Below are 27,216 nucleotides of genomic sequence, written 5' to 3'. Positions count from 1 at the left end.
TTAAAAAAAAGAAAGAAACAGAACTAAAATTATTCAGAGGAACAGCATCAGTATTTTAATGGCTATCTGAAGTTTACAGTCAAACATTACTAAACATAAAACAGAGAATTATACGTCGTGTATTTACAATAACCACACAACTTTGCTTTCCGCTAGCGGTTAATGTAAATGCTAACCCAATAACCCGAATACGAGCATCTTGGTGTTATAATCCTTTAAGCAATAGTTATTTGAACACAAATGGTGTATCAACATACAGCATGTAGCTAAAGAACATAGGTCTAATGGTAGTGCAGTTTAATGAGTCACTTACAGTAGTTGTAGGTCTTGATGACTGTGTTATACTGCCACTCAGTGGCCAAATCTCGCACACCAAAAAGAACTTCAATGAAATAATCATGCGCAAACTCATAGCTGTGTCTAGGTCATTTCGGTACTTACGCACCCCTAAAGCATGTTGAAGTCTTGAGATTTGCTGGAGTAGTGTTGCAAAGTTCTAGGTAGAAACATACTTTATCACCAAAAGTAGCAGCCCCTCTATCGAATGTGCTCCGACACAAAAACCGTCAGCACCCCTGCAAACAGCGCATGCGCCAAAGAACATCACTTTTTTTTATTACATTCTCTAAAAAAAAGTGATGCTCAAATAACTTTTTGCAAACCCACGTATTATTAGTTTCACTTGTGCACTCAATCACATTTCATTTTCATATATGTTTATTTGCATCCAATAAAAATGCTGACATACAAGACATTGTTTTATTATGGCACACAAAAAGAGGTATAAAGAGCCATTATTTTTGTGCGCATCACCATAATCCCCAAGGGTGCATGGCATAAGCAGACATGTCAAGTATATAACATAACATACACGTCCAGTGCTTCTTTGGAGAGTGTAGAATGTTGTTTAACACAAACAGATGTGGGAAAAGTACAAGCATGATATCAACCTTTCAGACTAGTAAACAAGGTGGTTGGTAGAGAGTAAAGAATAAGGATTTCTGAATATGAATAAAAAAATGGTGTTATCTTTGATTAACATCAGATTTTGATTGTGTTGATTAAGTGCTTATCTCTAAGAATACAGTTGTGAAACTTAACTTGAACTGCAGGGGAAATGTTGAGATGATCAAACATAACAGAACTGCTGTTCATGTCATACAATGGGGAAAAAAAGAAAGAAAAAAAGAGGCAAACTTTTAAATATCCATTCCCCTGATACACAGGAGCGCAGATGAGAAAGGCTGAATTTGGCCCTTGACTTAATCAAAACGAGTCCTGCAAACATCTTGGTATACATATTTTAAAAGCAGAGATCTAAAATAGATTTAGGATTAAGTGCTTCACACAACCCTGTGTGAATATGATGAAAGTAATGAAAAACGTCGGCATTTTTGAGAAACAAATAGGAGCAGCAGCTTTTTTGTTGAGCAGGAAGAGAAATTTGGAACAGACACAGCAAACCTTCAACTTTGCTGAATAAACAAGACAAATATTTTAGTCAACCAAAACAAAACAAAATTGCTATTTATAAAGCTAATACAACAAGGGAGCGCTCCCTTGAACACTTTGTATTATAAATCATGTTTGAGTAATTCAATACGCTTTTTCTATACTGAACATAAAATCTTCCACAATATCTAGCAACAGTTGTGCAGTTGTTTGATATGCAGATAGCAAGGAAAGTGCACAGTCAGGGAAAAATAGACAAGAAAAGTGCAACACATAGCATGGTATCAGAATCAATATGTAGCCACCAACCCCACTTGGGTGATGACTGAAATATCGAGTGACATCTCTGACCAAAAGGCATTCTGGAGGAAGATTGCACAACTTCTGGTAACTGTCCTTCAACCCACCCTCAAGTTCATGAATTGGATTTTATTAAGAAAAATCCAATTACTGTTGAGTCTGTTCCATTGTCACATCCAGTTTGTCATAAATCTCCTTCAGCAGCAACAGAGCGGCATCCTCCGATTCCCTGACAGGCGAAAAAATTACAAATGAAAATCTTACAGGAAAAAGGAAGGAATTAAAGGACAGTTTAAACGGGCGCTTCTTCCGGATATCCATGCACGACTTACCAATAGCAAAGGTGAGACTGAATGGCAAACAAATATTCATTGAAGCTCTCTATGGGTTTTTCCTGAAGCACATAGTCGATCCGTCGCCCTCCATTCAACATTCCCACTTTGATTTCTGCTTGCTCTGCCTGCTGCGGCTGCTCTGGTGATCCTGACGATTCCACATCCTCACGCTCGCCTGCATGGACAACAGAAACCTTTATTAGATGTCTGCTTATAAGAATGCATCTTTTCGATGACAATGAAAAAATTTTTTTTTCCTTTTAAAATATATTTTTGATCAATTTTCTTGAAAACTTCTTGTGTGGTGGCCAATTTACTTGGGTGGCCGGCCCAGGTATTAACATGGTGTGGGAAACACTGCATTTTATCACCTCTGCCAAGGATATTACAGCTTATAGGTAAAAATAAAATAAAAAGTTGAAAACAATTGATATATAATGATACAAGTACACCAGGAAGGTCGGGGATGTTAGATTTATCAATTAATTTTTTGTCCAATCAGATTTTAGCCTCCATGTGCTACCATGTTAATCTAACGGCAATCTTCTCCAGGCAATTTACACTATTACTAAGCAATGAGATTGTTTCTTTAACTGATCAGATCATCATGTTTGCGTCCTCTAATTGGTCAGTTGGTCAGCGTAAAAAGCGTCTTTTAATTAAATCATTGACATAATCGTACATACATGCAGTCCTGAGCTATTTAGCTAATTGCAGAGTGTTGAAGAATTCTTCACTGGCTGTGTTTATACAAGAAAACAATTAGTAACAGAGGAGTCATGGGTTAGGAGCAAGAGGGAGGCTGAAGCAGTCAGAAGTTACAAAACATTTGACTTGCGACAACAGAAATAAGGTGACAAACCAGAGTAAGGAAGTTAAAAAAAAAAAAGTTGGGAGTTTTCACTGTTGTCTTGTTAAGTTTATAAAGGAGGAAACAAGCTAAAATTCAAACGATCAAACAGTCTTTCATGACTTTGTCAGCTTTTGTAAATATAAAACATCTTTGAGTAATTACTATACCTCTTTCGCATTAGCGGCGTGTGACTGCCCTGGGCTTACCTTGCGAGTAATGCCTATGAAGGGCCCTGGGCCACTCCATTATTTTAGTCCAAAAGTCCCCCCTTTTTTCTTCTCTTTGAGCAGAGGCACAAACTGCAACTAAGGTTCACAGTAAAATTAAAAAGGGGTGCGGGAAGCAGGTGTGACATCCAGACAGAGTTAGAAGCGAAAGGGCAGGACATTGGCAAGCAGAAAGTGAGGAACGTTAAGACAAGGGGGTTAGTAACACACATACACACACATGCTTTCCATATTCACAATACATACCGTATATTTCACAACATACAAAAAACTCAAAAGCTCAACCTACTTTTTGTCTCCTGCATGTTTCCCTCTGTTGTAGTTTCTTTTTCTCCTTCATCTACTGGGGGCAATGCAGCAACAGGTAGCCTGGAAAGTGACTGCCAAGCTGTCCTTAATGAGCCCAGCACATTATTTTTCAAATCTAAGCTCATGCGGGTCAAGCTGTCCTTCAGTTCTAGAAGATAAAAAAAAAAAAAAAAGCCTATCTTTAGGATTCCGAATGAAAAGGGTCATGCCACAATAGCTTTAAAAAAATAAAAAATAAAATAAAATAAAAGAATCCATACCCAAGTGCATCCTCTTGCGACCTTTATGGTGCGGAATTAGCATGGGCTCAAGGTCAACTTCCGAAATAATCATTGGCTCAATCCGGTAGGCTACAGGATCAAACTGTACAACACAAGACAAAACGTACGATTATTTTTGCAATTTAATCAAATAATCAGACATTTATTAGACGAGCTGAGTGTCTGATAACGATTCATAAGGAATATGTCCATATTTGTTGTTGCGCACCGGGTGATAGATGTTATAAAAGCTCTTGCAGGTTGGGAAGCTGTAGTTGAGATCAATGCGTTTAAGTCCCCGGACAGTCAAGAACATTCCAATGGGGGATCCAAACGCAAAAAAAGTCTGTGGCTGGAATGCCAACTGTGGGTAATCAACGGACACCTGTAGAGAGAAAGTTTAATCAGTCTTATCAAACTGCAAAAAAAATTATGTAGGTTTAGACCAGGGGTCAGCAACCTTTCCTGTCAAAAGAGCCATTTTAGGCCAAATAGGCGATTTTCTGTCTTTCTTCTTTTGTTTTTGAACTTTTTATGGTTTTCTTTTCTGCCTTTTTATTCAATTCTCAGCCATTTTTGGCAACTCCAAAGACATGTTATGGTAATTTTCTACTTTTCCTCTTCCTTCTGGACATTTTATGGTTACTTTTTGGATATTTTAAAGTAATTTTACATAAATTACTTAGAGATTCTGTTTTTTTCTTTTCTTTTCTTTTTCTTTTCGGTAATTGTTCATACATTTTTAGACTTTTCTACCTTGCTGTCAAATTTCTGACATTTTTGGCAATTTTATGGAAAAATAGTAATTTTCAGGATTTCTTCTTTCGTTTTTGGACAATTTATTTATACCTTTTGAATGTTTTCTTTTTTGCCTTTAAAAAAAAAAAAATTCGGACTATTTTTTTTGCCAATTCCAAAGACATATGGTGATTTTCTGCCTTTTGTTTTTGAACATTTTATGGCTACTTTTTAAACATTTTCTTTTCTGCCTTTTTATTGAATTCTCTGCCATTTTTGGAAATTCCAAAGACACGTGATGGTAATTTTCTGCTTTTCCACTTCCTTCTGGTCTTTTTATGGTTATTTTTGGATATTTTTAGGTAATTAAAAAAAACGTCTTCTTTTTTAAATCATCTTATTCATTTTCTTTTATCTAAATCATGAATTCATTTGTAAATTATTTTATCTAAAAAATAAAAACATGTTTTATATATATATATATATATATATATATTTTTTTTTCTACTAATTTTTTAAGAGATCCACAGGGAGCCGCAGGTTGCAGACCCCTGGTTTAGACAGTGGTCTTGCTTTGCACACCCTCAAGACAAACAAGGCGCAATAATGCCAAAATTCTTTCAAAGCATGAAGGCAACTTTGAGAGAGAATGAGTGCAGACAAGGAAAAGAGCTGGTCACTCATGCAGGACTGGATGAGAACAGAAAGTGAGGGTGGTCTTGGGTTCCACAGTCTGTTACGACCAATAAAACAATATTGATCATAAATGACTATACCAGGGGTCACCAAAAAAATTGTTTAACTGAGAAATACTTCTTGGGTTCTGATTAATGCAAATATTCTTAGGTAATCACAATCCCCATTTGTGAGCTATTTTTAGAACAAGCCCACAGTTTACTGATGTGCTCATTAGGGGCTACGTGGTGCCAGCGAGCATCATATTGGTGACCCCTGGACTATACTGTGTGTCAAGGCTATCATGTGGACACCACTTGAGACAAACCTGTCCCTTGGCTATGCCTCCACTGGTCTGTCCGGGCAAGCAGGCGGGAGAGAAGCAGGAGGGTGATGCATGAAGGCTGGAAGCAAAAATAATCGTTTCCATGCATGCATGCATGCGTGGTACCTGTCCGATGCCCATGTTGAAATATTCATAATCTACAGCGCTGGTGATGGACTGTGTTCTGAGGAACTGCCCCTTTCCGACTGCAGGTCCTGGAGACGGGTTACCAATGTCCCCACAGTGGAGAGATCCTTGTTGCACTCGAGCCAGATGTCCTGCTTTGTAATCCTAATTGAGAATGAAGAAGCACGTTGTTTTATTGTATTAACTAATTGGCGGCAACATTTATATATGTAAAATTCATAGCACTTCTTTAAGTGGCTGTGTCTGACCTCTGAAAAATATTTTCTCCTGACATGTTTCAAGATTTTCTTCCGGGGTCCAAGAGGAATTCCTATTTCTTTGAGATCGTTATCTTGGCAAAGAGCCTAGAGGAAGAAAAACAGTACATTATGAAAGCTTACACAAGACGGTACTTTACGTTTGCTTTTCTGTGCTTGTGCATTACCAGTGATTCCACATCTAGGTTTTCTGCCTTTAATATGGGTGAGTATTGCTGCAGGCCCAGTCGGGTGAGAATCTGCTCTAGTGTATCATGGTCCGGATGACAAGGGTCATCAAACAGCACCTTTAATGTGAAGTTATTTTTTTGTAAACTCTCTTTCCGGTCCTCTTATTGAGAAAGCAATCATTGTGTACACAACGTACCTCCTTCTTTGTCAAGTCTTCTGAACCAGTTATCTGGTTGGTGAGCAAGTCAAACAGGATCAATGAACCTATTGAAAGAGAGGTAAGTGAACGTAAAGTGTTTTATTGCTTGAGGTGACTGTCAAATTGACAATAATGTCGTATATGTGTTTCTAACCAAGGCTATGACCCACGACAGAAATTTCCCCCTTGAAATCGGGGTGCCTCTGTTTGAAGAGTGTGTGTAGTCTGTTGATCTCTGAGACGACTGTGTCCACTATGGTCTGACAGTAGGTGGGGCTATTATAGAAAAACAAGTCTAGCAGCGTATCATTGGTGAAATGTCTCAGTCTGCTGATGCTAGGCAGAGTGATCCTATGGATATCCCTGGGAAGTAAGAAAAAAGAACAAAATCCAATGAGTTTCGAATTAATAACCTGGTTGAAAGAGAGAGGAATTGTGTTTGTTTGCCTATATTTGGTCTTTCTATACACTTACTCATCCACACCAGTGGCATCTCCATGTAAAGCGCTGTGCCAGTTCACAGGGAGGAACTCCACTTTGCCAACCTTGCCCTCTAGCTGAGCATTCTTATAATGAGAAGCCAACAAGGACAGTGACACACCACGGAAGTCATTCACTGGAAAGAAAACAAGACTAGGAATGATTCATTTCTATACAAAATCCTTGCAAAAAAAGAAAAAAGAATAGACTTACCACACTGTATAATGGATCTGAAGCGCAGGTCACATGCAGGACCGATGCCATGGACCATAAACACAAGGTGGTCCACCTTTTCTGGTTCACCTTCAAACAGATAGATTATGAAATCCCAAATACAGCTCTTCTAATAAAGCGGCAAGTGTATGAATGTTACATTATTATTTAAAAAAACACACACAAAAAAACATACCATCTGGTATTTCTACAGGGATGTTGTTAATGCCACGTTTGACTGTTCTAGGACGGGTGTTCTCAGATGGCGAGGAGACCCAGTCTTCCTGCAATCCTATTGGCTGATAGTGCATTATCAGCTGAAAAGGGAGAAGAGGAAAAGTTAACAAAACAAACAGACAAGATAATGCCGCTGTCTGTCAACGTCATAAGTGCAGGAATCACCTTGGGATTGTGTAAAATGACCGTCTCTCCTGTGGGAAAATCCAGCTTCCTTTTCCACTCATCTAAAGTAACTGCGATCATATAGGCGTCCTGTAAAATTGGAACAAGTTCACTATTCCCTATTAAGGAACAGACGAGATGCGAAGGAGCTTCTCCGGTGTCATACTACCTCCAGACTGTTGCTGAATTCTTCAGTGTACGGAATGAACCGTATGTCTTTATCTCCCTTGTAGAACCACGTGCAGCGGCGAACTTCAGTGGGAGCTTGTTCCCAGTACATGGCGTAGCACTTCCTCTCCTTGACATGTACATCGTAGCGCTCGCCCTCCACAGCCACCACCACTTCCTCGTCATCGCCTCCTAACAACCATGTAACGTTATACATTAGACCACATGCAGGCACACACGTAGAGAGGTCAGAGTGAAAGTGCGCGCAAACAGTGCTGCACTTGATAAGCTAGTGGGGTGGATGAGGTCGGTGCCTTGGTCAAGGCCTCTTCGGCAGCAGCAGACTAGTAGTAGCCTACAACTAGTAGCCATTTTACATTTGTGCACAGGAGGGCATGAACCCCATCTTGAGTTTCTATTGAACAAATGTCCACCACCCTATTAAGTTTAGTTTTCATGGAGCTAGGGGGGAGCTACAGCACCGTCAGAAATCTGTGAAGCCCCAGTTATGATACTCCAGCATTTTATTTGATGTTCTAAAATATATTTAGAAATGTGTACATTTATAAATAATTTTAAACTTCGATTGGGGGTGGCATTTGACAAAATGTTCACTATTTAACTGCAGCAAATAGTGTTCAAATATGTCAAGATTGAATTTCAACTTGTTAGCAGTCGTATCGGTGAGTAATGTTGTGTCAAGACACAGTTTGTGCATGCTTACGTGCATTGTCGGCATTCTCTAATTTGTCGGAGTCTTCTCTGCTAAAAGGGAGCCATCGTACATTGTCATCGCCCCGTTTGCAGAAAAACCAGTGAGGCTGCACTTTTTGGTAAGGAGGCGGAACAGGCTCCATGTCGAGCATCTCAAAGGATGAAGTCGAACCAGGAGAGGCTTCATCCACTGCCGGCAACACCTGGAGAAAAACACCAAAAGTGTTGATATGCGAGTCGATAATTATAAATGTCTGAGCTGAGTCTGAGTTTGTTCCATTAGGCTCCTAATCAAAGCAACCTGAGAGACCATCCGCCAAAGTAACGAACAACGGACAGTGGTCAAGCAAACAAAGCACTGTTCTACTCTGCCCTCCTCTAATCCAGCTTTCCCCTCTTTGTACAAGTGACACAAGTACAGCTTGTGAACAGCCCTACTTCCTTGAATCTTAACCACTTGGAGCCTTCCACTGCTTGACACACAATCACACAATTGCCAAGTCAGGAAACAAGTCAGGAGTGTGTTGACATTTACAGGAACATGATTAATAATTTGGGATACGTCTTTCCTAAGAACCATTAAAAGGTACAGTTGCTAAACCTTGGAGTGTAAATGCAATACCCTGTCACCAAATGTTAACAGTGTGTGAAACCTTAAAGAAGAACAGTATGTGACTTCCATGTATAGCCTAACTATTTCTTTCCCAAGACACAAGGGTAGTGTTTTCGTTTTGCCATGCTGTCGCTCAGTGGGTAAAGAATGTAGCAGCTATTTTTGTCCATTAGAACAGGAGCACAATCCAACTCTCACACTAAATAAGAATTACTGAGCACTGAGATTGATGGACCCTTGGGTGGTGTGAATTGTGACAATGGTGAGTCAATAGACTATTTCAGTCCTGCCTGGCACAGCCTTGGAATTGTGCAAGGTGTCAGGAATTGTTGCAGAGAAGCACATTGTTACTTTTATCAAATGCTTGATTAAGCTTTTCTCCGTGGTCTGAAGCTCAATCAAGGGAGGGGGAGCATACCATCAGATTCTAACTCTTGCTAGTGGGTTTCTTCACTAATTTGCATATCACTATTTACTGTTGACATAGTTTCTATGAACAAAGTGGTGGAAGTAGAACAGATTTGACCAAAATGTTCAGTGAGATTGTGAAACTGCGTAGGGTACAAATAAGGAGGGGAATTTGGTGCAACCCCAGGGAACATTTTTGTTGTTGTTTTGTTTTTTTGCCCTACTAGAATCTATTACAGTAAGTGGCAGTGACGCTTTCAATTATATATATATATATATATATATATATATATATATATATATATATATATATATATATATATATATATATATATATATATATATATATATATAAATAATGTACTTTCAGGTAAATTGATACACAACAAATCTCTTCTGTGACAGATTAAAATTAACTTGTTAAATAAAGAAAACATATTTTTAAAGTTGATCTATATTTCTTTTTTATTTTATTTTATGTTAACAAAGATATAATGATTCAAAAGTATGATGTTATGCAATACCAATATTATAGATCAATGGTATGCAAATGATTGACAAGCACTTAGACCAAATAGACCAAGCATAAGGAAAATATTCACAAACTGGTTCTGACTGCAGCAAAACAAAATCATATTTTCTGAGTCATACGTAATGCATGAAGCCGATTAATTAACATCTCAAACATTTTTGTGCTTGATATAATATTATATGACTGATCGATCATTTGATGGATGATGATCCGGACTGATTGTGGCGGCTAACAAGCAAACGTAGATATACTGATGAGGACCTGGTCCGCCGGCCTTGAGTTTGACGTCTGTGACAAAATCTTCAGTAAAACAGTAGGTTTGATTTGAAAAAAATAAAGGCTGTTCCGTTGTGTGCACAGCACACCAATGTTGAAAATTTGACCCAAACCCCTCCCACTCGTATCAACAAACCTGGCCATCCTGAAATCAACCTAGCTCTCATGGTAGGTTGCATTACAAGAAAAAGCTCCCCATATGGACTCACCTGGTCCACATGTGTGTTCTCTGCAGTCACAGTCCGATCGGAGACGTTCAGCTGGTCCTCGTCTTTGGAACCAGGGGCAGCCTGAGATAGACCCCCCTGGTCGGCAGAACTAAGGGACATTAGCTCAACCTGGGCAACATAAACGCACTGCTATCTGTCAAACTCGACTATTGGAGGTACATAAATATAAATATGTGTTTACATTGACACAAACATCGTTGCATCATCAGCAAGCTGGGGGTAAAGTACACGTCTATATAACGTGTTGCTAACACTGCAGTTGCGACCTAGCACGGTTGCCAATAGATCACATGTAGCATTCAAAACGCATTTCAATTAAACGTTATTTGTCCACCATCACAGCTTTGAGTCAGAATGTTTGTTTACATGCTAGCTCGGGAAATGCTGCGAGACGGAGAGCGAGGTTTACGAGTCTCGCATTCTTCTTCTTCTTTTTTTCGATTGGTACAACAGAAAAGCTACATTTAAAACTCACCGACAACTTCCAAAATGCTACGATGGAGATGGGTCGTATTTGTTATTCTGCTAGCCTCGACTATTTGGGTTAGCCATTAGCCAAGGACGACCCTACTGTCAAATAGTGCTACTTTCAGGTACACTCGAAAATTTGAAATTTCGGAATACAGTAGTAGACATGACACGTTAGCTGGTAACAAATACAAAATACAATAGTTTCTTGATTGGAACTATTTTTGTGATTAATGTTGATATTAGTATATTTACTACATAATGTTCCAGGAAACCTGCAGTATAAACTGTGACGTGTCACGTGAGCTTTAAATGTACGAGGAGTACCTGAAGGTCCCATTCCACCGTCCCCATACTATACGATTACGTCACGAGTGTAAACGTTTTCTGACTGCACGGTGAGTACGGTACTGTAAACGGTGTTTAAATTAATTAAAGTGTTTTATAATTGCAACACTCACCATTATTATTTCATTCTGTAAACATCGTGTAAACAGATTGCATATTTGAGTGTAGAATTAACTTTTACGCTTACGTGTGACTTCTCTGTCATTCCTCTGAGGTGTAAATGTTATGTTTATGGAATCACAGTCCAATTTAGAACGAAGTCAGTGTTTCATGGTGTAGATTTGAAAAGAATGTCAACAATTCGTGAGTAACCACATTACAAGAAACAGAACCACACCCATTTGTGAAAGAAAAACAACGCAACTATTTACTTGTAGTAGTTTCATTTAAATATGACTCCATTTAGTCATGCCTTTCATCTAGTGTCGGCACAGTATTTCGAAATGAATGATTCATGAGCTGACTGTTGAGGTCTAACCTCTACCGATCAAAAAGTGCACTTCATTTCCACATTTCCTCCAGGGCTTATTGGATATGGAGTGAAACATACCAGGGTAGGAAAGTGAGCACAGATAGAATGCATAGACACACCCAAGCTCGCTAACGAAGTGTGGGAGACACGCAGAGTAGACTGACTGTGTGGAGCAACAAAAGGGTGGGGCTTTTTTTCTTTTTCTTTTTTTTAATACTCACAGTAAGAACAGATAAGTTGAGTTTGCAGAACAGAAGAGGCAGGAGTCACAGTCCTACAGTCATTTGCTTTCATTGTGCGAGATCTACAAATCGTCCAGCTGCACATTTTCAGGGACACTTTTATTGCATTTCAGCTTGAAGCAAGGCTGCAGCAGTTTTCCGAATAGTCAAGCCAAAACACAAAAAGAAAAAGGAATCAACGTGGAGACATGAAGGACAAAGTGAAGAAAGGAGCAGCAGGAAGAAGTCAAGCCAAGACAAATGGTGAGAGATCCACACATGCGTGTGTCTTTTCCTTTTCCTTTCTTTTCCTTCTTTTTCTTTGGTGCCTCCCTGTTGAAGAGTGAGAGGGGGTGGGACATTCAACATGCTTCTGCTGCTATGAGTATGTCTGCTTTTTGGTATCCATAGTGCAAATACTCACAGAGGTAACAAAACCGATATCCAGGAATAAAGGAATTTTCATTCTCGTACAACTTTCTTACCTTTACCACTCCCCTTAGACAAGACGGAGTGGTTACGGTTGAATGTGTGCTGGCCTGTTTACAGATGAAAGTGCCCTAAGGGCCTTCTTACGCTCCTAAATGTATGGGCATAGTTGTTCAACAGCTAACATCACCACCATCAACAGCTCATTACAAAGTGACGACATGTGACCTTTCAATAAATACGCTTGAAACACTTTTTATTTGGGGCATAAAAAATAGCTTGTCAACTACGAAGGTTTCTGCAGTAGTAAAGAGGCGCTGGTGGCTGAATGCCAGAAAAGAGGAGGAAACTTCCTACAACCAATTGTGAAGAGAAGCTGTTCTTTGGGTGCTTTCCAGTGGTGGACTCCCACGCTGACAGCAAAGGGTTTTATTGTAGAATGGGCAACATTCCTTCTAAATGAGTCTGGGCAGCACTTTCGAGAAGGTGTAGTAGGATACACATTCATGCATGTATGCTTGACTGCAAAGCTAAAGCTGTGTTTGTGTTTTAGCACTTTGCAGTCTCCACATGCCACTGCTGGGTGTGGTTATCCCTTCAACCCTTGATGACATGAAGGCTGATAGGCAAATTCAACAGGTTTAGTCACAATGTAGGTTATGCATGCTAGGTCCTGCTCTCCCTTGTGTGTGTGTGTAATGGGAATCTGTATGTGTGTGCACGTCTCCTAAAGACACACCCTTTTTTTCCCTTTTTTAAAATATTTGCCTGAATTCACTTTCACCTTTCAATGTGCTTGCGCTTTGGACGAGAATTATGAGTCATATTTACTACTCATTTATTTGTTTGTTCATTGACTTTAGACCAGTTGTTTACAGCAAGTCCCACCTCAAAAAATACTTACAGTAGCTCTTCAAATACCAGCAAAATGACCAATATTAACTCAGTTGCGTCGTGGACATGTGGTAATAAGTGTTAATCAAAAACGATGTAGCGGTTTTAAAGTGTCTTTATTATTATTGTCAGCCACTGTGCTGAAAATAAAATTAAAAAACAGTACTGAAATGATCCAAGTAAAATGTATTGCACAAAATACTGAATACAAATTGTACCTAAATGTTTGAAAATAATTTTAAAAGATGAATTGTAAAACTTACTGGACTGTGCTTAGGTGATGGAGGAAACATCGAGCGCAATAATAGGCTGCAACCAGCAGAGGCACTGTTGATTCACTCTCAACTTGTTTGTGGTCTAAAGAAGAACAAGCTGAGTGTGAGCTAGCTAGTAGATATATTCACACAATGATCTGTATATATTAATGGATGGCCGATAGGCCAAGACTTTTGAAGCCGTGAGGCCACCATAGTACTCATCCCAATAAACGTTTCTCGGCATATACATCCTATACATTTACAGTATCGAAATTGGAGAACATTTGCGACAGGACTTAGAAGAAACAGCATGATTTATGACGTTTTAAACTTGTTAAACATAAACAAGAGAACTTCAGATATTTTACAACTTGCCTTAAATACATGTATAAATGATATGCTTAATGATGTTTACAAGAGAAAACTTGTATATTTTTTATTAAAGAATTATAACTGTAATTCAACAAAAGATGCCTCTGCCAAATCTAATATTGTGGTCTAATGAACTGAGCGATAAAAGAAAAAGGGCGTCTTCAACAGCACATACCGTCCACTTGTTAAAAAACATTGACCACCCCGTCACAACCCCCACCCCCACCACCGACCCTATACTAAGAGATTACGACCTGTCTAATCTGTACGTTTACGTATAGTTTATAAAAGTAGTCTGCTTGCGAGATGGGAGGAGTAAATTGGCCACCCTGTGGCTTCAACGGCTTGCACGGGCATGTATGGGCTTGTATCGGCTATCCAGTAATATATACTGATCAGTGATAATTCCCCCGAGCCGTATTCTATTCAATGCATTACTGAAATTGAAACGAGATCTAAAATTCTTCTTCTTCTAAGAGATTTTCTCATTCTGTAATTTCAATATCACAGTTATTCATCTAATTGATTTAATTTTCTCTGCAGTCAATCATGTCAATTAGCTCAAATGTGCAGCACATAATGAACAGAATAAAGACAGATGTGGCTTACTGATTTCTCCCACCAAACAGATGTTATCAACGTTGCGCACGGGAAAGATGCTCCTGCTATCAAGCAAGATGATAACTCATTCCCGGTCAAGATCCAGGGAGCAGGAGTTGAGCCTTTTGAGTTTCAGGTACAAAACAACAGCTACAGCACCTATTTATAAATCAGTTTTTTTTTTTTCCATCCAAGTATGTATAATTATCTTGTGTAATCTTTGCAAAACATGACTTTAACACATCCTGTGCTGTATCTAATCTTGTTAGATTGGTAAATGGACTAGGAATGGATATGCCTTGCGTTGGGGCGGAAATGTGATGACAGATGTTTATTTCATGTAGCCAAATAAGATATGCCAAACATTAGATCACCATTTTTGGAGAATTATTTTATAGAAAGGCAGTTTATTTTATCTGTTCAACTAAATTTCATGTGCAGGTGTACCTAATAGTGTGTGACCACTTAGGTATATATGAGTATATACCTGGGGTCAGCAAGCTTTCCTGTCCAAAGAGCCATTTGGGGCCCAAGAAATCAGCAAAAATGTGTGTGGGGCCACAAAACATTTTCCAGATTGTGATGAAGGAAACCGTGTGTTAGTATTTGTCTGATGTAATTGGGGCCCCAGAGGGCCCTAATTAGAGCTGTACCACAACACAAAAATATGACAGCAGAATCCAATAATTACACATTCATTTGCTTTCTGGATTTTTTTTCATACTTAATACATCTTCATACACTTTTAGACTTTTCTGCCTGGACATTTTTGGCAGCTTTATGGACACATTATGGCAATTTTCTGCCTAAGGTTTTTTTTATTTTATTTTTTTAAATTAACTGCTTTTCTTCCTTTTTGAAAATGTGATGGTCACTTATTGGACATTTTTAGGTAATTGTTAAAAGTTTGTCATACCATCCTTCCATCTCTTTTTCTGTCAACTTAAAAATGTGGACGCTGACATTTTTTTTGAATATTTAGTTATTCATTTAAATAAAAAAAATAGCAATAAATATGTTTAAAAGACAAAACAATTTCTACTAATTTGGTTTCAAGATCCACAGGGAGCCACAGGAGAGGGACCAAAGAGCCCCATGTGGCTCCAGAGCTGTAGGTTGCAGACCCCTGGTACTGTATATCCATTCATTAAGTGATTATTCAACCCTTGTTTATTTTCTGTGCGAAGGTTCGTGGATTTTGGCAGGTTCAAGATGCGCTAACGGCTTTGCTCTCGAGGGATGAGGTCGCCCCGCGCTCTAACCTGTCCCTGGCCTTCGCTGGTGCAGCTCTCGACCCCCTTGCAGGATTGCAAACCGTCAAGGGACTTAAACCTGGAGCCATCCTGCGTCTGGTTGAGGGTATAGCACCTTGTTTCTGTCATTGATTTCGACTGAATGGATTTTATTTACCACAAATATATTGATTGGTGTCAGTGTATGTGCATTTTGTTGTAATCAGTGTCATCTCTGTGATTAAATCAGAGCGTGGTCCGTGTATACCAATATTGTAGCATTCCAACATTTTGAAATTCTAACCAAATTAACTCATAGGGAACACTGACAGAAATAAACATGCAGTAGAGGCTGCAGTTTTAACTTGCTCACATAAAAATGTTAACTCAGCTGCACTGCATAAGTCAATTTCATGAAGGTTAATGTGACTTTCGCACTAATTGCACATGCTTTTCTAGAGCCTTTCACTGCACGCTCAGCAAGGCACCACTTGGCTCGAGTCCTAGAGCTGTTGCGGGCATCGGGACCGCAGGATGCATTGCGAGAAGGACGTTCGCCAAGCTTACTGGAAACACTTACGCATGCACAACCACCAGGTGAGCGCACATACTTTACTGTGCGTTCATTTCAGAAGGTCATTGCCGTGATACACCTGTAAAATAATAACTTATTGCTGCTTCAGAAGCAAACTTTCCAAATGGAAAGAACCTAAAACGCTCTGCAAGCAACCCAAAAGCAGACGCAGCCAACAATGATTGCACACCCCCCGAGTACCTCTTGCCTGGTTCCTCCGACAGACCACTGATGGCCCTATTACCACATAGCTCCCAGCCGCAGGTAGATACTATACTAACACATTTAACCTGACTGCACAACTTTACTGTCATTAACCTGTTGAATTTTGCTGTCAACAGGTCCCAAGTTACCTTAGGGACTTGTCACTTAGCTCTTGGGATCCTCCTCCGGGACACAGGAAGATGCAAGGAGACTTTCTGTACATTACTGTGGTTACGACGGAGGGACAAAGGTTTGACATCACATCATGTCCAAAAGGTTTCTTTGTTAACAGGTAACAATTTAAAATGACTTTCAGTTTTATACTATAGTTATACGAGATCACATCTTTAACTCTTATCTTAATTCATCTCAGATCTACACCAGAAGCATTTGATCCCCGTCCTTCCCAATCATCACCAGTTTGCCACTGCTTCACCGAGGTGCTCTGTCACATCAGTCCTGCCTTCAAACAAGCTTTCACTAAAAACAGGTAAAACTACAATAGCATTAACATCGTTTGTGTTTATATTAGAGCTGTCAAACGGTTAGATTTTTTAATCAGATTAATCACATCTTGGAATTTTGATTAATCACGATTAATCGCTTAATTAAAAAGGCTTTTTTTAGCAACATGTTTTCCCGCCAAATTTAAAGCACACCTGTTATGTGTTAATTTTTTTGACATTTAATGTTATGAGGACGTCTTCAAAAAAATGATCCACTGCACAAGCTCATCCTCCTCTTTTTTTTTAATCATTTAATTACTTATTTAATTTTAAATGGAAATAATGACCCCAAAAGTTTGACATGAACAAATATTCTGAATGTCATGCGCAAACATTTATTAAATGCTTTACTTTAATGCATGTAGTTATGTTTATCTCTCAAACACGTGTGCTACCATTAACGTAATCATCCGCTGTCAGGTAAAGGATCGTTTGCGGTCAAAATTAATGTGATTAATACATGATTAATGCGATAATTTTTTGTGATTAATTAATTAGTTAACGCTTTAACTTTGACAGCACTAGTTTATATCAAAACTAGGGGTGTCAGGCGATTAAAATTTTTAATCGTAACTAATTGCATGACTTCAATAGTTAACTCACGGTTAATCTTAAATTTGATATCTGTTCTAAATGTACAATAAAAAAAGTTTAATACTCTTAAAAGTGTAAAAAATGTTAAACTAATAGAAATACGGCTGCATCTTTTAGTCATTGATACAGTAATTTAATAATAATTCATTAAAATTGAGTCAAAATAAAAAAGATGTACTGTACTGTAAAAGATTTGTGATATCGATTTGTGTTGGTCTTTTTTCTGCCACTAGATAATAGTGCATAATTGCATTTGTAAGACGGTGACAGCTCAGTTCATTTTTTTTTTCATATTAAGAGCTATCTATTCTTTAACATGAAGTAACTTTTGAAGTAAACATTTTTAAATTGTAAATACAAATTGACCCCAGTCTCCACAAATTTATGCATTATTATTAAATTTATTACTGCTAAATTTTGACGTGGATGTGTCTACTGCATTGCAACTGGAATTCCCCCAGTGCAGGCTTTCCAAGTAAGGGGCAGTCATTAATCGTGCGTTAAAAAATTTGATTAACACACTAATTTTGACACCCCTAATCAAAACATTGTGGTGAGTGGCGGTTTCTGAAGATAAAAAAGGCTTTTATTGTGAAGCCAGACACAAACATAAATGGCAGGGCTAACGGCCATTTAACTTCTTACATGTAGTATTATGTAATAAACAATCGATCACACACACATTGACGTTTTCCGAAAGTAACTATATAACTGTAGATTATAATCTGAAGCCAAATCGATTGTAACCAACTAAGTGAAGTTTTACAACTCACAATATTATTGTCTATGTATACTGAGACTGCTTTCTGGATTCTTGAAGGCATCAGATATCTCAAGCAGACATGATGCCTACTCCTTATCAAACCCTGTGCTGGCTCGGTCCCCCCTGTGCAACCCGCACTCACAAAAACACCTTCAGCAGGCTGGGGGTGGATGATCAACCAGCAAACCAGGTTATTCATAACACTGGCAATTATTGAATTCTTAATAATATGCTAAGGAGAGTGATCTCTTGTATAGGCTCCAGACTGGAATGAGGAGCTGCAAGCAGCCAGAGATCGTCCACAAACAAGTCTCGAGGAGAGACTGCAGCGGGAAAGAGCTCTCCTGCAGGTAACCCGTAAACATGATATCAGATGCAATTCTTTTGAGCGTCCTCAGGAATTTACACGTTTACATTATTTTCCCAGGTAAATAGTGCATTTGTGAGGACAGTGTCGCAGGGGGCAGAGACCGTGGTAGAAGGCTTTGCTGAGCCAGTCAACGGTAACCCCGAGGATCCAGCTTTTCTGTTCGGTGGCCTGTTCATGAGCCAGGGGGCAGCGAGTGCCGTGTTTGGTGGGGAGAGGGGCCGCAGGTAAGGACACAATACAAGTGACGATATACTTGTACTGTGTAAAAGCCATTAATTGTGGTTACTGTCCCATTTCAATGGGCTTTAATACTCACAGGTGACTTGATTGAATATTTTTTTATTGCAGGGCTGCTCAGAGATTGGAGCTGAAAGGAGTGCAGGTCTACAGTGATCTGCTGGGGCTGCAAGGATTGCACACTCTACCTACAGCCATTGTAGACTACAGAGGAGTGCGTCTGTCAGCACAAGGTTTAGCTCCTGGCTTGGAAAGCACAGAGCAGGAGGAGGAAACAGCTCCTGTCTCACGGTACATCCTTTTAATTCTCTTACATCACATTTAAATCTGCCATCAGTATGTTTTGTTAACTCTACCCACCAGCTTTTATTCATTAGTGTTAGCATTTCAATGCAATTACTGGCTACAAGACTTCATAAATGATTGTTAAGTTCGCTGTTTGGAAGGAGTAGTGTATGCTTGAAATTAAAGTACAATATTTGGGTTACTGCCATCGGTCCAGCCTTTATCCCTTTAGGACAGGGGTCTGCAACTTGCGGCTCTGGAGCTACACGTGGCTCTTTAGTCGCTCTCCTGTGGCTCCCTGTGGATCAAAAAAAAAAAAGAATGGTTTTATTTTTATTTTTAGATAAAATATTCTTTAAATTAATGAATGATTTAGATGAAGAAAATAATAATTAAATATTAAAAAGTCCCAATTTTTAAGTCAGAAAAAGAGAGATGAAAGGTAGATGAAAAAGGTTTTAAATATTACCTAAAATGTCCAAAAAGGGACCATAAAATGTCCAAAAAGGAAGAGGAAAAGCAGAAAAATAGCAGAGAACATCTATGAAATTGCTTTAAAAAATTAATAAAAAATGTCCGAGAGCTGAATAAAAAAAAGTCAGAAAACATTCAAAAACAATATAATGTCCAAAAACAAAAAAAAGAAATCTCCAAAAATTACCATAAACGGTCCACAAAATTGCAAAAACAAACAAAAAAAAGTCAGAAAATATTGATTTAAGAAAATGCAGGAAAGAAAATGTTCAAAAAGTAACAATAAAAATGTTCAAAATAAATCCCAAAAATTACCATATAATAGGCACAACATTGCCCCAAAAAGTCTGAAAATTTATTTTTAGAAAGGCAGAAAAGAAAACGTTTAAAAAGTATCCACAAAATGATGAAAAACAAAAGAAGAAATCCCCAAAATTACCATGGCAAACATATCAGAACATTTATAGCAAAAAAGGCAGAAAAAAATGTCAAAAAATAGCCATAAAATCTCCATAAAAGGAAAAGGCAGAAAATTACTATAATATGTCCCAAAAGTTTTCAAAAATGTATGAAAAAAAACAAATGGGAAGGCTGCTGTCATATTGTTGTGTTGTGATGCAGCTCTAATGAGCTCCAAGTACATTAACACTAACACGCCGTTTCCTTCGTCACAATCTTCAAATGTTTTGCGACTCCAGACACATTTTTGGCTATTTTTTGGGCCTAAAATGGCTCCTTTGACAGAAAAGGCCCTGCTTTAGGGCCACCATACCTCTTGCTTGTGTTCTGAAATGTCTTTCACCATCGTGTATGTAAGATTATTGGCTGTAATGTCAAATAAAGTTTTATGCAGTGTCTACCCAGACTTGAATAGTTTCTCAATGCGCAATATGTTGTGCTCATAGGGGCTTATTATTGCCATTCCATTATTGATTGCACTGGTGAAAGTGTTTAAGCCTTGGTGGAGATCTCCTGTTCTGTTTAATTTAATGAATAAATCAACATGTCTTGTAGGGGGTTGCTCTATGGCGTGAATGCTGGATTGCAGGAGTCTCCCCATCGCAGACGCATCCTGGAACTCCTGGCTCACGCCGCCAAAGCTCTTTCTCTCCAGAGACATGTTGTCTTAGCACCCAATGGAAACCGGGTACCGCTGTTCACGTCAGTGGATGCGCAAGGACTGCTGGGGGCTGACGGGCGCTTCTACATATTGGACGTGTTTAGGACTTTCCCAGCTGATGCCAACTACTGTCCAGATTCCAATGGTAAGACAGTGAGTGGAGAAGAGGAGCAGAAAGAAAGCTGCAACGGAGCTGAGGAAATGAGCATGAATGTAAATGAAGGCTGGCCACTGAATTATCAGACCGATTTTGGTCTTCCGAAGAGTTTTCAACACCGACTGTGTAGGCTGAGGCCAGAGTTGATGCAGATCTTCATCCAGCACAGGTGAGTTAACCTGGAGTTTACGAAGGAACTTTTTTTCTTTCTGTTCACTGCATTAAAGAGCTGTGCTTATTTTAGACACACCCAGTTCACACAGCTTGTCAGGGAGAAATTGGATAACAACGGTGGCTTTGAAGAATGTGCAACAGCTGGTAAGAAGTGTGACTGATTACATAAAAACGGGTGGAAAGTTGACAATTAATATACAGATTTTTGTTTGCAGGCGACTCTCGAGCTGCTGAGGCAATACAGGCTGCGTGTAAAGAAGTGGGCTCCCTTAGCCACGTCATCTTTGAGATGCGATTTTGCCCCAACGTCTTCTCTCCAGGTACCAAGAGAAACTATCATCTGTCAATAAAATTGATCAATTTGCACAAGCGTTACATGACAGGCTAATTATGATTTTTCTTGTACTGTTCATTCAGGAGTATCATTCCCCAGCAATGAAAGTCAGTCACTACAGATGCATGAAAAGTTACTGCGAGAAGCTGCAGCCTTCATTATCACTCATCAGATACCAGCCTTTGTACGTACTCCTATTTATTGTGAATTTGCTGTGTAAACTTCCAGTGTTGGAGAGGTAAAGTACACCTCCTTTAAGAAATGGTTTGCATATGTGCACATTCACAGGTGGAGCTTTGTGTACAAAGCAATGAGAGCCCAATGGATGGAGCTTCTCTGAAGGAAGCACTACATGAGAAGGGCATCAACCTACGCTATCTGGGCCATGTTATCAAAACCATCAACCAGTCAAAAAACAAGGAGCGACTCAGGCATTTAATGGTATGTTTAGTCAACAACATTCAATTAAACTCGCCTTGAAAACAATTGTAAAATGTCTCATGTTTTCACCAGAGAATTGTCATGAGCGAAATATTAATGCGCTCAACAAGGAGAGTCTTCAACAGTTTCCTCCAGGTACTTTTAATTTACTTCAAATTCCTGTTTTATATATTCACATCATGAAATAGCTGAAGTATATACTGTAATGTTTGCAGGGGGTGGACATGCCTTGTCTAGCTACAGCCGTCAGTCACTTCCTGTGCTGCCTATTGGTCCCGCACTTCACAGCCCCCGCATTGGGAGAGGAGACAAAAAAGAAGTCAAGGCGCCGTGGCAAGGGGCCCGGGGCCTCTGAGAGCACACCCTGGAGCACGCTCACTGCCACCGAGCTGTGGAACCAGGTCTGCCAGGATGCTGTTGAAACATACAGCCTCTCTGACAGTCTCGGGTAAGAAAGGGTCATGGCTTCTGCTTGCTCTGGCATAGTTTGTTTGTAACGCAAAAGCTAAAAGTTAAGCTAAGTTACAGCAACTGCCATTTTTCTTTTTGACAGTTCTAGTCTGAACCAACTGGTTGAACGCTACAGGCTTCAGAAGATCTCCTTGCTTAGAGAGTTCTGTTTAAAGACTGGAGTACAGGTATTTAAAAACTAAATTAAAAAGTAAATCCATTTTTTCTATTGGTCACTGATCAACATTACCGTAGATGCGATCACTGCCCCCCCAATTATTTTTTTTAAAGTGTCAATTGGCTAACAAACTGTCAAAAGAAGCAGAATTTAGCTGTTTGTTTATTCAGTGTTATTATTCATGTGTCTCCACCAGCTGCGATTGAGGGACTACTTCTTTGACAGCCATAGTAAAGCTCCCATTGGACCCGACGACATTATCAACATCTTCCCCGTTGTCAAACACATCCAGATGCCGACTTCAGATGCTTCCAAGGCATTTCGGGCTGCGCAAAATTACTTTGAGAAAGGTGGGGCAGTCAGCTTGAACCCTGCTACTGAGGTGTTTGTTTAAAGTCTTGACCTTTTAACCTCAAACGTCATGCCCCCGCCCAACGGCAGGTCTTTTGGATCAGGCCCATGAACAACTAAAAGATGCTGCATATTTGTTTGGGCGAGTGTGTGATGATCTCCATCCTGAGGCGTGTTATTGTCACAGCCTGCTGGCCAAGTTGGCGTTTCTACAGGGCAAAACCGCTGAGGTAGGCTGCAACTTCTGTCACCGTCCACAACTAAAGGCCACTCTGACATTTGAATCACACAGTATGATACGAAATGTTACAAGTTTTGAGGGCGCATGCTCGGCATGCCAACTGCTTGTATGTCCGCGGGAGCTGTTGCCTGTGAATTGAATTGTTTGTATCTCTCCCATAAGCAGTCTCCAAAGCCATTTCATAGAATTTAGCAGTACGTCATAACGAGCCTCACAACCAATACAAATGCACTAAATGTTTGATCATTTCAGTCTGTAACTATACTTTTATTTTTGTAGTTTGTTTCTAGCAACTCTAATAAATGTCAGTAAAAATATTCACTTAAATTTTGTACTTTATATTGAGCATTTAAAAAATAATGTTCCATGAATCAATAACTTGAATTGAATATTATACAATACAAATACATAAAACTGAATTACATAGTATATTACTGGGGTATGCAACCTGTGGATTGCAAAAAAAAAAAAAGTTTATTTTTTTAACATATTTGTTTTTATTTTTTAGATAAAATATTCTTTAAATGAATTATTGATTTAGATTTAAAAAATGAATGAGGAAATGTCCAAAAAATATCAGTCCACATTTTTTAGTTGTCATAAAAAGAGAGATGAAAGGTGGATGAAAAAGTTTTAAAAAGTACCTAAAAATGCCCAAAGATGAAAAGGAAAAGAAGAAAATTACCATAAAATGTCAGAAAATTGATAGCAACTATAAGCAACGGTCTTACTGGTACCTGGAACATTGTTATTAAGCATCTTTCTTTGTTCCTAAGGCCCGCAGTGCCCAATTGAGAGCAGTGGTAATCAGTGAGAGGGTGCTCGGGTTTGACCACCCCAACACTATCCACCAATATGTAAGTATCAAATCAAGCAAAAAGTACAACTGTCAATATCGAGCAGAGTGTTGATCATCTGATGTATTACTACAGAGACAAGGCTATGTCATAAGGTCACAATTCTGTTTCCATAGGCCCTCTTGGCTGTATATGTTTGCGCTGGAGGGGAGACCAACCTGGCCCAGAAATGTCTGCTGAGAGCACGTCTGCTTCTGCTTACCATCCATGGAGAGGACCACCCATACATTGCTAGGATAGATGTAGGTTATTTCAAATCATAGGCTTATTATTAACCCACCGCTATTCTAAATATTTCTAACGTTATTGTCAATGCAGAGTTGTCTTGGCTTGCTCTTAAAAGGAGACCAAGCAGGGAAATACCTCAAAAACGCCCTCAGACTCAATACTTCCTTCTTTGGCCCAAAAAATCTGTACACTGCCCTCACGTAAGATGATGTTTTTGACATCCTCTATCCTGTCGTTTCACCACATTTCCAAACTCATCACTGTTTATTTTCCTCTCTTCTGCAGTCAGCATCTGATGTCCCAGTGGCTGTGCAACAAAGGAGACTACCGAGGTGCTATGAATCACGAAAAAGAAGCCCTCGCTGCTTTTACCTCCTTGGTCAGCATCGTTTTCTTTGCCAACGCAATTGGGATTCTTTGGAATTAATGCCACAGCTTTTCTCCTCCACAGTTTGATGAGGATCACCCTCAGACACGATGCAGCAAAGAGTTCCTGTGCACAATAACCAAGCAGGCAGTGCAGGTGGAACGCTCCCTTAGACAGGCTGGAGCTAATGTTACGGAACAAACAGTGGAGGTGAGAAGCTTCTTATTTTCTTTTTTTTTACTTTCAGGGGGAACGGTCTGTTAAACTGTGGCCTCTGCTTTTTTCTTCCTTTTTTTTTTTAGTGCCTGACCCCTACAAGTGAGACTGTTCTGGAGCAGATGGTTCTGGTCACTGGGATCAGGAAGATTGCTGTCAGGTAATGTTGAAAAAGAGCGAATAAATGCCAATCTAAAAGACTCTTTTATACTCATGCATATGAATATTACTTCTTATGTGAATACGCACGTTAGTAACATTAAAGCAACCGAAATCTATTTAATCATGTGTGTTTTTATAGTGACAGGTTCAAGGAGTTCAAGCAGAGACATAAGGAACTGAAGGCAGCCGTGACAAAAGAGCTAATGAGCAAGGCAGCTAACGATCTGTTGGAGGTTATGAACGGAATAGAGAAGGAGCCGCCTCAAGAAACAGGAAAAGGCGAGGAAGCCTTGGACAGAGGAAGCCTGGCTGTGAAGGAAACGACTGAGAGTCAACAAGTGGAAGAAACCTCAGTCGACACCGACGGCCCAGCTAATGGTCACGTGGTAGAGGAGAAAACAGAAGTGAACGGAAGCGAGGCAGAGCCCAGCCAAACGGTGCTTTTGGATGCTGAAGCCAAAATGGAGGATTGTGCTGATGGTGACTCAACTGCGGCAAACGGAGTGGAGGCCACTGAGGAGATGCAATGTGACCAACGTGACGAGGCAAAGTCAGATGAGGTTCCTGCGAGCCCCAAGAGTAAGGGAACGTGGGCAGATGTTGTCTCAAACATGACCGCAGCTGGTGAATCAGGAAGCAATGGTGTGGGGAGTATCTCTGTTAATGGAACGGATCAAGTTTAAAAACAACCGACATAAGAAATGAGTGTAGCAGCCCACTGTAAGATAAACTGAGACATGATGAGCATGTTTTCGTGCTGGGGGATGTCTGTATTCTCCAGCGCTACTTTTCTTTTAACAATAAACTTTTTACCTTGGTGCTTTCTCCCTTTTGCATTGATTTAATCTTTTTAAGTTAAGTTTCACTCCCTTTACAGTTCTTTCTCCAAATTTTGCAGCATAACTTTGTGTGATCAAACGTTTAACTGAAATTACTGGTGCCAACACACCCTCTTTTGTACAACTCCTGTCAAACAAATAAAACTGGTATGCAGAGGAAAGAAACCACACCTATTTGTACAATCCAAGAAATTCCAATGCGTGCCAAGAAACGTCAACTGCAAATACTATTAAGTTTTTTGTATTTACTTATATTTTGTATAATTGACTGCTGATTACAAGAACTGAAGTCAGCGCCAGATAAGTTCCTGCCCACTTTTCCTCAGTGAGATTAAATGCAGAAAATGTTACTGTACGCTTCACAAGCATATTACGTTCCCCTTCATCTGACCCTTAGCGTGGATTTTAAACGTACAAGGGCTAAAACATGCCTTGTGAAAATTAAACTGCACTAAAAAAACTAGCCACCAGAGGGTAATAGAACTTCACAAAGGCAAATCAACCCGACTTTTTTAAAACAGATGTGCTGCTTTTAATATGGTGAGATGAGAACGATATAATGTTGGCAGTGTTTTAATGTCGCGATATCACAATATTACCGTTATCGTTACATTCATAGTGACAGGTGGAGGTAAGTGGTGTTCTTTTAGGTAGAAAAAGTTTTTTCAACTGATTTGAATTATGGAGAGGTTGCTGCCTAAAATAAGTGAAGAGGGAGAAAGGGTGGATTTGTCAAAGGTGAGAGGAGAGTGGTGACATATTGCATCTTAGTTGAAGGATGTTGGCTTGAACCCATTCGTAAGAGTGGAGTGGGTTGCAGAGATGATGGATTTGGTGGTGACGTAGAGCTGGACATCAGCATAGCTGTGGAAATGAAGGCTGTGACATCGTATATTTCCAAGGAGGAGCAGGTGGAGGATGAACAGGAGCGGACCAAGCACCAGGCCCTGAGGGTCACCTTGGGACAGATGAGCAAGGGAGGAGGAGCGATATGATCTTACCAGGTAAGGGCAGTGCTTGACTCATTGAGCCACTTTCAACAGTAAGATAATATTTTGTCTATAATTAATGTAAATACATCATTATTTTTTCATGAACAATTAACACCTTTAAAAAACAAAATTTCCACTTGCTGTCAGCTAAAGTTGACATCACCTGTGCTGAGGAAATGGGTAATGACCAATCACGGCTTACCTGTTTTCTGGGTTTGGTCAGCAAACTGAGCCCTTAATGTGATAACTTCATAAAACCTTTAAAAACAAATTTTCCCTCTTCTTGTCGACTGAAGATGACTACTTGTGCTGAGGAAATGGGTAACAACCACTCAGGGCTCACCTGTTTTCTGGGTTTGGTCAGCAAATTGACATTTAATTATGTGAGTCTGTTTTTACTACCAGAAACATGAATAGGTAGTTAAAACAGCAGTTGTCCTACTTTACAGACTTAGGATTTTTCAAAAAATATCAAAATAATACCACAGACAAAGGCTTAGTTCATAGTGAAGAAGTTGGATAAAC

At 39.4% G+C, this 27,216-nt stretch overlaps 2 protein-coding genes across 7 annotated transcripts; one reads left to right on the top strand and one right to left on the bottom strand.

The window, feature by feature from the left end:
• Window positions 1–699: 699 nt before the first annotated feature.
• On the bottom strand, window positions 700–10,878 carry ddhd2 (DDHD domain containing 2). Of its 5 annotated transcripts, none has more exons than XM_086075978.1 (19): window positions 10,760–10,878; window positions 10,264–10,392; window positions 8,236–8,428; window positions 7,513–7,703; window positions 7,344–7,433; window positions 7,138–7,258; window positions 6,942–7,031; window positions 6,723–6,864; window positions 6,403–6,611; window positions 6,246–6,313; window positions 6,046–6,165; window positions 5,870–5,965; window positions 5,601–5,765; window positions 5,478–5,504; window positions 3,966–4,121; window positions 3,737–3,839; window positions 3,457–3,624; window positions 2,085–2,262; window positions 700–1,981 (listed from the first exon to the last, which is right to left on the bottom strand). In XM_086075978.1, the coding sequence occupies exons 2-19, from the start codon at window positions 10,381–10,383 to the stop codon at window positions 1,900–1,902; spliced, it is 2,319 nt and encodes a 772-aa protein (XP_085932104.1). In that variant the 5' UTR covers window positions 10,384–10,392; window positions 10,760–10,878; the 3' UTR covers window positions 700–1,899. The 5 variants fall into 5 exon arrangements, with proteins under 5 accessions (XP_085932104.1, XP_085932109.1, XP_085932105.1 ...); XM_086075983.1 differs by having other exon boundaries at window positions 10,264–10,359; window positions 10,760–10,875; XM_086075979.1 differs by having other exon boundaries at window positions 10,264–10,410; window positions 10,760–10,868.
• Window positions 10,300–25,678, top strand: LOC147173814 (clustered mitochondria protein homolog). Of its 2 annotated transcripts, none has more exons than XM_086075977.1 (29): window positions 10,300–10,439; window positions 11,928–12,057; window positions 14,375–14,481; window positions 15,533–15,704; window positions 16,037–16,174; window positions 16,261–16,415; window positions 16,493–16,647; window positions 16,729–16,845; window positions 18,276–18,408; window positions 18,476–18,568; window positions 18,646–18,812; window positions 18,937–19,116; window positions 20,599–21,030; window positions 21,106–21,179; window positions 21,251–21,355; window positions 21,453–21,553; window positions 21,658–21,810; window positions 21,883–21,945; window positions 22,026–22,258; window positions 22,364–22,448; window positions 22,635–22,788; window positions 22,880–23,019; window positions 23,807–23,887; window positions 24,004–24,129; window positions 24,206–24,315; window positions 24,401–24,494; window positions 24,567–24,692; window positions 24,785–24,858; window positions 25,000–25,678. In XM_086075977.1, the coding sequence occupies exons 2-29, from the start codon at window positions 12,003–12,005 to the stop codon at window positions 25,541–25,543; spliced, it is 4,167 nt and encodes a 1,388-aa protein (XP_085932103.1). In that variant the 5' UTR covers window positions 10,300–10,439; window positions 11,928–12,002; the 3' UTR covers window positions 25,544–25,678. The 2 variants fall into 2 exon arrangements, with proteins under 2 accessions (XP_085932103.1, XP_085932102.1); XM_086075976.1 differs by lacking the exon at window positions 10,300–10,439 and adding an exon at window positions 11,032–11,150.
• The last annotated feature ends 1,538 nt before the right edge of the window (window positions 25,679–27,216 follow it).

This window comes from Leptonotus elevatus, chromosome 5 (assembly GCF_054856555.1).
Source record: "Leptonotus elevatus isolate MCC_2025b chromosome 5, RoL_Lele_1.0, whole genome shotgun sequence".
NCBI lineage: Eukaryota > Metazoa > Chordata > Actinopteri > Syngnathiformes > Syngnathidae > Leptonotus > Leptonotus elevatus.
This window is presented reverse-complemented; position numbering and strand designations above follow the sequence as displayed.